The 14,123-nt window shown below is 38.8% G+C and overlaps 1 protein-coding gene across 1 annotated transcript in view; it reads right to left on the bottom strand.

The window, feature by feature from the left end:
- Positions 1-1,267: 1,267 nt before the first annotated feature.
- cfap65 (cilia and flagella associated protein 65) overlaps positions 1,268-14,123 on the bottom strand; it is a gene marked incomplete at its 5' end in the record, with an annotated part of 14,648 nt that continues 1,792 nt past the window's right edge. The window contains 29 exon segments of the mRNA XM_014016499.1: positions 1,268-1,896; positions 1,973-2,077; positions 2,220-2,428; positions 2,512-2,559; positions 2,640-2,774; positions 2,873-2,992; positions 3,068-3,211; positions 3,936-4,097; positions 4,255-4,446; positions 4,545-4,652; positions 4,793-4,859; positions 5,090-5,175; positions 5,277-5,367; positions 5,555-5,683; positions 5,792-6,005; positions 6,092-6,220; positions 7,171-7,336; positions 7,507-7,653; positions 7,749-7,833; positions 7,965-8,104; positions 8,182-8,433; positions 9,700-9,819; positions 9,955-10,111; positions 10,204-10,418; positions 10,555-10,743; positions 10,820-11,085; positions 12,815-13,040; positions 13,123-13,259; positions 13,364-13,569. Of these exon segments, the coding sequence (XP_013871953.1) occupies positions 1,623-1,896; positions 1,973-2,077; positions 2,220-2,428; positions 2,512-2,559; positions 2,640-2,774; positions 2,873-2,992; positions 3,068-3,211; positions 3,936-4,097; positions 4,255-4,446; positions 4,545-4,652; positions 4,793-4,859; positions 5,090-5,175; positions 5,277-5,367; positions 5,555-5,683; positions 5,792-6,005; positions 6,092-6,220; positions 7,171-7,336; positions 7,507-7,653; positions 7,749-7,833; positions 7,965-8,104; positions 8,182-8,433; positions 9,700-9,819; positions 9,955-10,111; positions 10,204-10,418; positions 10,555-10,743; positions 10,820-11,085; positions 12,815-13,040; positions 13,123-13,259; positions 13,364-13,569 (4,519 nt within the window). The 3' untranslated portion in view covers positions 1,268-1,622.

Genomic DNA, 14,123 nt, shown 5'->3' with positions numbered 1-14,123 from the left:
ACAGAAAAATGAACATAAAATCTAACATAATTGCTAAATTTAACAAAGTAATTGTAGGTAAATTAAAACTTATTATTATTATTATTATTATTATTATTATTATTATTATTATTATTATTATTATTATTATTATTATTATTATTATTATTATTATTATTATTATTATTATTATTATTATTATTATTGCATAACAATTCTTTTATTTTTGGCCACATCAACTTAGTGTCAGGTTAGTTTTTATGTCTCTACTGCCATCTTGTGGAATTCGATGGAATCAACTTGAAAATGCGTTGTCATATGTTGGAAATCTGCCAGCAAAACTTGTAACAAGTTTTAAATCATGTAATTTGTAGACAAARAGTTTATCTTCAGAACAAAACCTCCCTCTTTTTCTTTTAGAAACCTCAACTCTCTGAGAGAGGAGCTCTGATGTGGGAATGAAATCTTTAATAAAATGAAGTTTGGAGAAATTAAACAAAATGTGGTATTTTAAAAAAAAATAGTGTCCATGAGCTAAAACAGCAGACGTTTCTGTGCTTGTATTAGAATAAAGCAAATTTAATAAAATGCACTAGAAGTTTGAATTTCCAATATTGTTGCATGTAGTTTTTATTAAAAGACTGAAGTTTAAAAGCATAAAAATATCAATAAAAATCCACTAAGTATTGAAAGAAAAAAATTAGAAAAAAAAACAACGAAGAATGAAGAATGATTGAAAAGTAGAACAAAAGCTGTTTTATAACKGATGTTGCAACAAAGTGTTGTCATTGGTTTCAGATCTACCGCTAAWAATAATGTTTTATTTGCAAAATCATTAGCTGATAGATCTCTAACCCAGTGAAAACACTTTTGTATAAATTAAACACTGGCCAGGATTACTGAAGATATATTTATTGAATTTCTTAAAAATATTGAGTAAAAAATGTTTTTTCTTTTATTAGAAAAAGCAGATTTTTCTAATAAATATTTTATATTTATTTTATTATGTTTTTTACACCATTTAGTTTACAGCATTTTTTAGATTTGATTTACTTAATCAAATGATTGCATTTGTTAAAAATCATTTTTGACTTTCCATTCTGCCATATGTTTGTTTTTAGGGTGTAAAACAACCAGCTTGCAAAAAACTGTGTCGCCACAAGATGGCAGCAAAAACATACGTGTGTATCTTTATTACAAACGCACAAAGTCAACCTCTCTGTTGTTTAACAAAATATGTCTCAGTTGCATTTGCTTTTATAATGTATCAAAGCACAAACTACTATAATTTAAATCAGCTGTAGTATATTTTATTTACCTTTTGAGGTTCCTATGAAGGACAAGGTTACAAGTAGTGGAAACAAGCAAGAAAATAAAGCTAGTGAGATAAAAACAAAACAAAAAAAAGTAAAAATGGTTGTCCTCGTTAGAATACACACATAAGGTTGAACAATAAGACGTGAATTTTGATAGAAGCCCCTGAACGAGGCAAAAATGTGGAAAGCTGGGTTGTGCTGGGACAGAACGGCATTAAAAAGAGGGAAGGGACAAACGCTGCTAATTCACGTTTTAACAGTGTACTAAACAAGAAAACTGTCAGAATGAAACATACTTGTATTTTACTGAACGAGGAGGCAGGATGATCAGGGATGAGCTGTGAGGTCGAGTTCTCCTCTGACAGCTTCAGTCATCAGGTTCTGAAACATATTAGTGAAAACAGCCTCACACATATCAGGAGGTGCACGCTCAGGCTGTGGTGGGCTTTGTGTTTCTTCAGCCTCCTCTCTGTCCACTCCATCACTTAAAACACGAGGCTCAGGTGAAGATGAAGAAGTAGAAAGGGGAAGCTGGTACGAACAGATCTTAGAGGCGACAGTAACCAGAGACCGGACAAAGGGTGCATCGTCCAGTAMACTTCTGAAAAGAAAAAAATATAATACAAATAAATCCCCTGCAGTAAACAAACACATAAATCCTTGTCTCTGGGTGTTACCTGAGCAGCAGAGTTAAAACGTGTTCATGGATGTCTCTCCCAGGACTACAAGTTGATGGAGACAGAGATGCACTTGCAGAATTTGGTGCAGTTTGCTGTTTTTGTCTTGATTGCAAGTTTATACGAAAAGGAAGCAAATTCATCTCAACATATCTGATGATGAACATTCTTATGAAAAAAATTAAGTGTTTTCAAAAGCAGCAACAATTCATTTTTGAAAATTTAAAAGGTGAAACGATTCCTGTACCTGTAATAGTTACGGTGCTGGTCAGGAAAGTGCGTGGAGTAGTCCAGAAGCCCATGGGAGTGAGCTGTAACGTTCAGGTGCAGCAGAGCAGGATCGGGGGGTTGGGGCCGCCTCCAAACTTTRGCCTTTTCTCGCCGCGGCCGTTGATCGGTTATTGTTTCTTTGGCACCGAGAGCTTTGCCACYACTGGCAGGGATAGGAGGAAGAGTCTGCAAGGGCAACAGAAACTACACTTTAGCTTTACACTCCATACACAAACTGTGAAATGTAAAAGATGATAAACAAAGTCAACCTTGTATTTGAAGAGTGGTGGTCCTTCTCTTGAAGGGGCTAAAGGGTTCTGTATCAAAATAAGAAAGCATAGTTAAATATGTTGTTACATAATTTTACTTAACATGCATACAGTATATCAAGTCAAACCTCATCTATCAAAACTCTTGAGCTCCTTGAAATATTTTTGTCTGGGATTAGGAACTCATCCTGCTGTCTTTCTTTCTCTTGCTCCCAGCACCGCAACGCGTCGCAATACCGAGCTAAAGCAGCCTCCCGAAAAACCTGGAGAACAGAAGGACGGGACAAAACGTGGGGAAATGTGTGAGAATTTAACTGGATTTCAAACCATCCTCCTTACATGGACACTGTCCCTGTGGTACCTGACAGATGAGATCAAGCTGATAAACGGTGGGGTAACCGGTAGCAGTGAATGTCAGGACACAAAGCGTGCACTCCCCTGGACAAAGACGGCCTCGCTCCGGGTGGATCTGCACCACCTGCTGTAACATTTAAAAYGAATTAAATGTCAAAGCTGTTGCTCTAAAATCTAAACCGATTCACCTCGTGAAACCAACCTGTTGGCTCCTCTGCTGGGGAAACTCCCACGTGTAGCGAGCCGTGTCTGTGTGGGACACGTTGGTGAGGAAGAAGATTCTAGACAGCTGCGAGCAAACAGGAACATCGCCAAGGGAGATGCTGTCCTCTGATAGGAATAACACCTACACACACACACACGATATAATAGCAAAATACTCAAAAAATGAATAAAATTATGTACAAATGACTTGCGTAGAGCAAGGTGTGTATATGGTTTTGTGTATTCCTAGGGCACATGTGTGAAACTCAAGGCCCGCGGGTGACTCCCGTCAGGCCCAAAAAAATGTATTTTATTTTAAATAGTTTTGATATCAATGGTATACTTTGCATTTGTATCTTTGATATTAATGCTTGTCCTCCCTCTGAGCTGTTGGCTTTAAGTAACTGAGAAATTTAGTTGAATAGTCCGGTATTAACGTCTTAAAATAAGCTGCTTTAAAGCCAACATCGACCATAAACTCTCCTATAACGCATGTTGATTATGTATGGGAATTCCCTGTAGGAAAGAGGGAGTGGGCAGCTACTCACCACAGCTCAACAGTGAGTAAAACTCTCCTACTTATACTTTTAAAATAATTTCTGTATTTTTTTCACATTACTTTTTAGTGTTTATAAGAGGATGTGTTAAAACGATGTTTCTATGCAGAAAATACCACGTAGAGCTCAGTTATTATTTGTTAGCAGTGCTCAACCATAGCAACGAGAAGAGAAACATGATTTTTTTTTATATTTATTTGAAGTTAAACATGAAACGTTAAAGTTAATTTACGACTGGCACTTTCAGGGCCACCATCATGTGACCCTTAGTGAAAATGAGTTGGACACCACTGGTGTAGGGAAACCCACCTGTCCTGGGAAGGGCACCCTCCGGACACGGTGTTCGGCAGCTCTACTATCGCTGCACGTACGGATGTCTGAAGAAGCCAGTGTTGAAGTATCAATCCCGCATCCTTCAAACTTCACAGTTATTGAGAAGTTGTTTTCTTTGATGTGAATCAGAACATCCATCTGAGCAGCGTACAAAAACAAAACGAGTAAATCAGAAGGCAAGGCTGAAACTTTTGGGAAGAGAATGTCCAAAAAAGACTTAGGTATTAGAAATGACTCGGTTTATTGATCTAAACAGATCCAGGATGAAGTACAGAGCAAACTGTTCAAACCATACCTGGTACAGCTTGGCCACCAGTGGAGAGAAGATCCACTCAAGTTTTACTGCCTTCCCAGGAGGAACTTCTCCCTCTGGATTGAGACAGCACAACACCGGATGGTTAAAGTTGTCCACTTCAAGCTGTGCCAACACAGCTTTGTCCACTTCATAACACACTGGCACTGCCCCTCCATTGTACAACTCATACATCTGGACAGTGAGCAAGTACAGGTACATTTCAGAAAAATAACACACTGTTAGTTTTGATTATACACAGTGCAACAAATTGTGAACAATCAAGTACACACCTGCCGTGGAGGACTGGTGTCACTGATAGATACAGAGGTGAAAACATGTCGATGAGAAAAGTGGACACATGGTTCATCTCTCTCCATTGTCACTCCCTGAAAGTTCAGCTGCACAACAAAGAGAAACAATAAAAATGTGGTAAACGAAACAGACAAAAAATATATATATRAAAGCAACTTTTTTTACTAAAATTGTCATTGTCGCCGAACGGCTTGTTAGTTTTGAATAAACTATCTGTAAGCCTCACCAAGATCTCTCTGCCATACGAGTGTTTAAACACAACAGGAAGTCGATTTGTTCCAATGAAGCTGTGACTGTGAAGGAAAAGATTCAATTTTTTCATAAAGAGTCTGATGCAGAAAAGATGTTCTTTACTATTATGAGGCATTACAATCAAAACTGTTAAAATAAGTTACTAAATAAGGAAATAAATGTTTACAGTGGTGTTTATTGATATTAAATGTACAGTATTTGACTGAGTGTGTGAATGGGGGTTTGTTTCTGGACAGTATCCTGTGTCAAATACTGTATGGTCATTCCTGACCTGTAGCTGAAGTGTACTGCCCTCTTCTGGCCAGAGAGCAAAGTTCCAGATTTAGGGTAAACCTGAAATATTTTATTATCTTGAACCTGTAAAGAAAAACAAAAAAAGATAAAATTTGTTTTTTTTTTATGAATCTGAGATTTTAAATTCACAAATAATGTTATATTTAATAACAATATTTTATAACCATCATCTGGTGGAGCTCTGAGCTGGTGAACTCTCCAGTCACTGCCCAGTCCTCCAGCTCTATCTGTTGGTCTTTTGGAAATAAGAATGCCCTAATAATGAAAACAAAACCAACAAATCAGTTAATAGGCATATAATTTTATGTAGTTTTTAAAAAACACTCCTTCCTGAGAGTTGATAGTAAAATATAAAAATAGTTAGCTGCACACTGCAGCTTGGTTTTATATTTAACACATAATTTGACTCTACTGTCTTTGCTGCTGTCTGTTGTTTACATACCAGTCTACAGGGTTAGAACCGGGGTTGTGCAACATCAACTTMAATTCTGACGGTTCTGAATCGAGAGGAGCAGAGCTGAAGATGAAATCCAACTTGACGTTGGTGAAGATGGCAGGACAACTGTGCAAACTAAAGAAAAGAAGCAGAGGGTGACGTCAGGCAGGTGTCAACAAAATGTGAAACTTTACTTTTTTTAATTTATAATGCATTGTTTATAATAATGTTTGCAAAATCGACCTGTGCTTTGTGGGGGTTTTGAAGGTGAGTTCTGTAGGGGAGGGGGCAGCTAGCAGGAGTTCATTGAGGCTATCCAGTGAGAGGAGTTTCCACAAATGCAGCTTGCCGAGTCTGCCGGCACTGCCGCTGCTGCACGAGTCCACCACCTGTAAGGTGGGGTACGTCCCCTTAGCTCGGACCTCACACAGTTTCTGAGGAGGACTTGGCTCACGGGCTGAAAACAAAAACAGAAGCAGGGGGAAGTATTGTATGAAAACTCAATGCTTGTGTTTATGTCAAGGTACGAGTAAGTTATTTTACCATTAAGATTTAGAACGTGGTAGCTGATAGTCCAGAGGTACTGTGCCTGAGTGCATACTCTGAGTGTGGAGCGAAGGGAGACTGTGAAATGTGAGGCAATAGTTGCTGTTTCACAGTCCAGGTGAAGAGCTGAAAGGGCAAAACAGAATAATTAGAAATTTAGTTAAAAAAAACAGCACATGCACACAGAGAATGTATATCTTTATAAATGTACAGAAAGCAGCAACAATTATATAAATATTTACAAAAAACATCATTAAAGGGATCCCTGATTAGTTGTAACATTAGACTTTATTTAATAAACATTTATTTTAACTGTAAAATAAAGACTGTAAAAATACTGTAGGATGTTTAGTTTTTATCATTTTTAAACAAAAAGTTTAAAAATATATTTCACGAGTGGGGCCATTTTATTTACACGCAAAGCATTCTGGGTAAATGATGACATGGATAGGTCCTCGGTGCGAGGCTGCTAGCGAGCTATATCCACCCTGAAGGTTAATCTTGGACAATATCTGATGATCGACTCTTTTAAATGAAACCAGAGAGCGTTGACAGAGAGGAGAAGGTAGAAATGACTCAGCCTGGAACTGAAAATATGGATGGAGGACAACAGTTTAGCTTGTTTGTCGCGCTAGTTCCGAGCTAATACATATAAGGCAATATAGCGTCCGTGCTAGCACAAAGGCTAACAGGCTAAGCTGAGGTTCTTCTTCCATGAAGCAGCTCTGTTGTCCTCCATCCATATTTTCAGTTCCAGGCTGAGTCATTTCTACCTTCTCCTCTCTGTCAACGCTCTCTGGTTTCATTTAAAAGAGTCGATCATCAGATATTGTCCAAGATTAACCTTCAGGGTGGATATARCTCGCTCACACCGAGGACCTATCCACATCATCATTTACCCAGAATGCTTTGCATGTAAATAAAATGGCTCCGTCCATGTTAAAATATATTTTTAAAAATGTACAAAACTAAACAGCCTACAGTATTTTTACAGTCTTTATTTTACGGTTAAAATATATGTTTATCAAATAAAGTCTAATGTTACAACTAATCGGGGATCCCTTTAAAGTAATTACCACTCTGATCCTCCTCAGAGTCATAAAAGGGGTGAACATCTGTTTGCTTCTGCTCTACAGAGAGACGAACAGACATGGGACAGGGGCTGTTGTTCACCAGAGGAATCTCAATTAATCGACAGCTTCCAACTAAAATATCCCCCACATCCAGAACTGCTTCCTCTGTCTGGAAAGAAGAAAAAAAACATCCAACATCAAGGTTAGCTGATCCTCTAAAACTTGACCAAATGTATATATTTTTTATCATTATTTTGATATAAATTGATTTGCAATAATCACAGACAAAGAAGTATGTAAGAATGCACAAAGCTCTCACAAACACAATGCCAGTCCCACCTCTATGGAGCCCCTTGAACCCTTTCCAGTCACTTCAAGAGTAAGATGTAACTTATTAGATCCATCACTCTGGATTGGCCAGAAGTTCAGAGTGGGTTTGAGAGTGTATGCTTGCTCTGCCGAAGGACTGAAGGACCACATCTGGATCTGTAAAAAACCAGAGTCCTCAGTGAATGTTTTTTTTTTATTGAGTTGCAGTTGCATATAAAACCAGCTTAATGTGGCACTCTGTTCTCCCTCACTGAGCTCTCGTTGGGATGCAGTTCACCAGCATCTGGTTTGACAGAGATAAGCTCCTGCTCTGCCTCTGGAATGCTCCACTGAAACCTATCAAGGAGAACAATCAGAGAAAGCCAGCTGCAGACAAGATTAACGACGCGGAGGGACGTTCGGACAACAAACAACCCACAGGAATGGCTCAAAATGAACCGGAAAGATAACAAATTGGTCAAACTGACTGTACAGGCAGGCGGCTCAAGTTCTTGATGTGATGGGTGCGCTGGGTTTTCGAGCCCACAGCTGTTGGGTGGAAATATAAACTGTCGCCACTTTCCAAAGACACGCATGGCGTTTCCACCACACTAACAACTGTTAGTTCCTGAAAAAAACGATACAGACTTGAAGAGAGCAAGAATATTAGGRTTTAGTTTTACAATGACTTGTGTCAGGTGATACCTTTGTGAATTCAGCTGCGTTGAGCTGTAACGATAAGTTGAAACCATGTTTGGGACTGTCCTCCGTGGGAACTGCGCTGACGGTGATGATTTGGTGACTTCCTGGCTTGATCAAACCACAACCTGGGAGCACATGCATGGATTCTGCAGATGAATTGTCTGAGCTGTTGTCCAGGCAAAAGCTGAGCGGTAGATCTGCATTGTTCTGCAGCAGAACAGTCCGACAGGAAACAACGCCCTGGACTGGAAAGACCTATAGCACAAAAAGTTGATACGATAAACACATTCTCCATTTTAAAGTGCCTCTGACATCAATTTTTGTATTAAATATGAATGCATTTTTGGAAATACAACGTTAATAGTGTGTTGGAAAATAAATTTCACGCCGCTGAGATGAACCTTTCTTGAGATATTCACATGTGAGGTAACAGGAAGTGATGTCAAAGGGGAATATCTGCATGTGAGCAGAGTTGCCACAATAACAGACTGTAGAGAAGAATCTGATGTTTCTTTAGATTATTTCAAGTCACTGTCGAAGAGAGGTGAGGAAGAGTCAGAGTTCAAACAATATTGTTTCAATAAACAAAGAACAGGGTGTTCCTTTTCTTAAAGAGCTCCCCTTTAACGTCACTTCCTGTTTTACTTTTAGAGTCAAGTTCAAAGGCGAGTTAAATTTAAGACTTTTTAATGCCAAATGAAATTGAATTTAAGACCAATTTCACAATAAACACAAAGGACAAAAAAATTAAAACTGTCAGAAACTCATGAATCAAAGTATTTTTGGTTGAAATATTCAAATATTCCTGATAAACGAATTGTTCTTAACCATATCGAACTGCTTTTATGTCAAATATAGCAAAACATTCTTAGCAGTCAGTTTTAAACTTAATTTAACTCCTGGAAATTCTTTAACAACCCAAAATTTGGAGTTTTAGGACCCACAGTGGGGTCTCAACCCTAATTTGCTGTAGACGAAACCTTAAAGTGCCGGTGACATAATTTTTTTATAAGAAATGTGAATATATTTTTGGAAATACAACATTATTGACATATTATGAAATGAATTCCACAACGGTCAGACAGACGGTTGTTGAGATATTTGCATGTGAAGCAACAGGAAGTGATTTCATAGAGGAATGTCTGCATGTGAACATTTAAAAAAAATGTTACCAATTATTTTAATATTTGAGACAAATCACAAACATCCTATTTACAATGTGTTAACATTTTTAAGACTTCTGACAGATTAATTTAAGACATTTTAAGGCTAATTAAGGCCTTATTCTTGGATTGATGAATTCAATGCCTTTAAAGACTTTTTAAGGATCTGTAGGAACCCTGGTAAAGTCAGGTGTATTATGCCATGTTTTTTAAATAGAAAGATATTTTCTTTGACTTTTTGTATCTGAAGCACAAGCATGTCACAGGTACTTTGTGAATATTTTTCTCTTCTTACTATCTCATGGTGCACAGTTTGTTTTTCTGACACTGAAATGAAGGTTTTTAGTTTCGGTTTTACCACTTGAGAAGGATTCAAGACGCAGCTTGGTGTAAAATGTTGTGTTCCTGGCTGAAAGGAGTGTCCGATGACCCTGACGGTCACACAGCAGGGTGGAAACAGCTTATCAGAACTGTCCTGCTGCATCAACAAAGGTCACGACAGTCAGACAATTTCATACTTTTTGGCTCTTTTATCGTGGATGAAAACCAAACAAAGAAAATGTTTAAAATAGTAACAAAGAAAAAAAAAAGAAACAGAGGTGAATCAAATGACCTTATTATACGCAAAGCACTCAAGCTGCCCTCCATGTAGTGTGTTGAGCTGTTTGGGATTGTACGTGACTTGAAATTCAGTGGACGTCAGTGGGGCCACGTCACACGATGTGGGAGTGACAGAGAAGGGAGAATCCTGGGCGACAGTCCACACCAGGCTTAATAAAAAAATAACATATTTATAAACTAGATAAAATTATTTTAAAATGAATAACTAAAATTACTGACAACATGGCAAACGACTGATTACCTGAGTTCCCCTGTGGCTTGGCTTTGAATGGTAACAACCTGAGTGAAAGCAGATGAAGATGAAGATGGTATCATTTTGTGATTGAACAGCAGTTCGTTTGGCACCATGGAGACATGTGGGAACGATGGAGGATTTGGACTGAGACAGTCCACGATCTGATCAGATTCCTCCACGGGGATGGTAGAAATGACTTCACAGTTTGGATTTTGAGTTGTCTGATAGAAAATGACACAAAGACAAAGTCAGTGAAGTAATAATAAATTATATTCTGTAGCTTTTCCTCTTCTACTAAAGAAAGCTGGTGTGTGTAGGTGACTTTTTCTATTTTTTTTTATTTATTTTCAAAATTACCTTCTCTATATGCAAGTTCGCCCCCTGCTGGTCCAGATGTATATTTTGATTTTGCTGTGAGGCAGAATCTTGCGACTTCTCTCTATGGTAATAGTGATGCTTGTACAAATCCAAGTGCTCAGTTTTCAGTACTTCTGGTTGCTGGGATTCTGAATAACAGGTGCCAATCAAATCCAGAAACACTGGATCCTGAAAGGATACAGAACAACTTTAGTTGTATGTATGCGTGGCTGCATCTTGTTTGTCTGCATTTCTCCTTTCTTACCCCGTGCAGTATGAGACATGACACTCTTCTGTAGTGCGCCATAGGGTGTGTGGGTTTATAAACTGCCTTCAGTTTGATGTGGCTATGTGGAAGCACAGTGCCACCTGCTGGTAGAATACTAAATACACTGTTCTCACAGTCAATATCCCATTGGTAGATAGCCTGAACATGGGAAGAATTAAGCAGCTGCACTGTCTGAACTACTGATCGTCCTTCTTTACCACATCCAAAGTCCAAAACAGAAGAGGACAAGGAAACTCTGGGACCTAGAGGGAATAATATTTCTTTTAATTCAAGGACATCTACAGTGGGTAAAATAAGTATTGAACACATCAACATTTTTCTCAGTAAATATATTACTAGAGGTGCTAATGACATGAAATTTTCACCAGATGTCGGTAACAACCCAAGTGATCCATACATACAAAGAAATCAAACCATAAATGTCCAGAAATGAAGTTATTTGTWAGAATGTGGAATGGCACAGGGAAAAAGTATTGAACACACTTACTGAACTTTATCTAATACTTTGTACAAAAGCCTTTGTTGTCAATGACAGCTTCAAGACGCCTCCTGTATGGAGAAACTAGTGGCATGCATTGCTCAGGTGTGATTTTGGCCCATTCTTCCACACAAACAGTCTTCAAATCTTGAAGGTTTCGTGGACCTCTTCTATGAACTCTGATCTTTAGTTCTTTCCAAAGATTTTCTGTTGGATTCAGGTCAGGTGATTGGCTGGGCCATTCCAGCAGCTTTAGTTTCTTTCTCTGAAACCAACTGAGAGTTTCCTTGGCTTTGTGTTTGGGCTCATTGTCTTGCTGAAATGTCCAGCCACGTTTCATCTTCATCATCCTGGTAGATGGAAGCAGATTTTTATCAAGAATGTCTCTGTACATTTTTCCACTCATCCTTCCTTCAATTATTTGAAGTTTGCCAGTACCATATACTGAAAAACAGCCCCACACCATGATGTTCCCACCTCCAATCTTCACTGTTGGTATGGTGTTTTTGGGCTGATGTGCAGTGCCATTTGACCTCCAAACATGATGTGTATTCTGGCATCCAAACAGTTCADTGTTGGTCTCATCTGACCAGACTATATTCTCCCAGTATTACACAGGCTTGTTTAAATGTTGTGCAGCAAACTTTAAAGGAGCTTCAACATGCTGTTTCTTCAGCAGTGGAGTCTTGTGTGGTGAGTGTGCATACAGGCCATGGTGGTTCAGTGCATTACTTATTGTTTTCTTTGAAACAAACGTACCTGCTAATTGCAGGTCTTTCTGAAGCTCTCCACAAGTGGTCCTTGGCTCTTGGACAACTCTTCTGATAATTCTTTTCACTCCTCTGTCAGAAATCTTGCGAGGAGCACCTGGTCGTGGTCGGTTTATGGTGAAATAATGTGCTTTCCACTTCTGAATTATGGCCCCAACAGTGCTCACTGGAACCTTCAGAAGTTTAGACATTCTTCTGTAACCGATGCCATCATTATGCTTTGCAACAATAAGGTTGTGAAGGTCTTGAGAGAGCTCTTTACTTTTACCCATCATCAGATGGTTCTTGTGTGATACCTGGCCATATTTTGTGACTGAACCAACTGATATTAACTTGCACTGACAAGGGACAGGCTTGCTTTCTAATTACTGAGAGAGTTCAGCTGGTGTCTTGGCTTTCCATGTCTTTTACACCTCCCTTTCTTCATGTGTTCAATACTTTCTCCCTGTGCCATTCCACATTATTACAAATAACTTCATTTCTGGACATTTATGGTTTGATTTCTTTGTATGTATGGATCACTTGGGTTGTTACCAACATCTGGTGAAAATTTCATGTCATTAGCACCTCTAGTAATAYATTTACTGAGAAAAATGGTGACGTGTTCAATACTTATTTTACCCACTCTATCTTTTAGTTTTAAATTGTTTTAAATTTGTCATATGAGGAATGTTAGAGAAGCATATTTGTATCTTTGATAAGATGAAGCGCATGATTTCTTACCGTCACATTTTCCCATGAGTTTGAGCCGTGACTCGCTGAGTGCCCCACCATATTTAAGAGACAAGTACTCCACAGAGACGGTGTCCACCACGGTAGGAGAAAAAGTAGCCGTAGCTTGTAGTGATCCACCAGGCACCACCTCAGCGCTGGTGATGTCACAGCTGAACTCTGGTCCAAACATGGCTACGACACCGGGCGCTCGTGACAGAGAAAATGACACATTTACCTGACGGAGAGGAACGATACGATGAATGTGAAAGAATCCACTTGGGAGCGTATGTTTTGGTCTGGGTGTGCACGCTACTTACAGGAGAGGGGTTAAAAATGTCAAAGTGTTTATGTGAACGCTGGCCAACTGCCACAGACCCGAAGTGCAACTCTGGGTTTTTATGGTCGTCGTAYGCTTCGCTATTTGGAATTTGAAACTGAAGATAGGGGTACTTTGCTTTAAAATAAAAAAATCAAATAAATCCTCAGGCGTTAATGTTATAATAGATACTGTGGCTCAAATCTTTTTTTTTAAATAATCATGTCCAACGACAACTGCACCTTGACCGATCAGAAGGACAGTGCAGCTGTCGTCGACGTTGTCCCCTTCTCCGAATCTGCAGCACACCTGCTGCTGGTACACCCGTGCCTCCTGCGGCTGAAAGACCACAGCGATGCGACACTCCAGACCCGGTTCCAGCAGACCCTGCTCTGGTCTCAGCTGAAACGGTGCTGCACGGTCCCATTTAAAAAATGCCTGCCGCTTACTGTTAAAGGAAAAGTAAGGGGAAAAAAAGAGAAAACCATAGATCACTCAAAACACACACAAAAATAGACCAGTTTAAGTTGGGGAATACAAACATACACTAAGGCCCCTTTTCCACTAGTGCCACTTAGTGTAGTGTTGGTGTTGGTGTCGGAACGGGTCAGTTCGGGTGCTTTTTCTATTGACGTTCCAGTCCGGTTCCAGTGGGTGTGTTTTGGGCGGTTGGTGGAGGTGTTTTTGGGTTTTTCAAAAAAATTTAATATGCAAAATGAGAGATGGAACGACATTTGCCGAATAAGTTCTGAAATTTAAAAAATTTGCTAAAAATTGGAATAAAAATTGGATGGAAGCACAACTAATGTCACTGCTACAATTGGAAAAAAAAAAGCTCCTTGAGTTGTTGTTGTAAAGGCAGCCAGAGTTGTAAAGTAACTAAGTACAAATACTTTGTTACTGTACTTAAGTAGAATTTTTGGGCATATGTACTTTGCTTGAGTAGTTTATTTTCAGCCTACTTTTTACTTCTACTTCTTACATTTTCACACAGTTATCTGT

Source organism: Austrofundulus limnaeus, unplaced genomic scaffold (genome assembly GCF_001266775.1).
Source record: "Austrofundulus limnaeus strain Quisiro unplaced genomic scaffold, Austrofundulus_limnaeus-1.0 Scaffold146, whole genome shotgun sequence".
Classification (NCBI taxonomy): Eukaryota; Metazoa; Chordata; class Actinopteri; order Cyprinodontiformes; family Rivulidae; genus Austrofundulus; species Austrofundulus limnaeus.
Note: the sequence above shows the minus strand (reverse complement) of the source record. Positions and strands in the feature narration are given on the sequence as shown.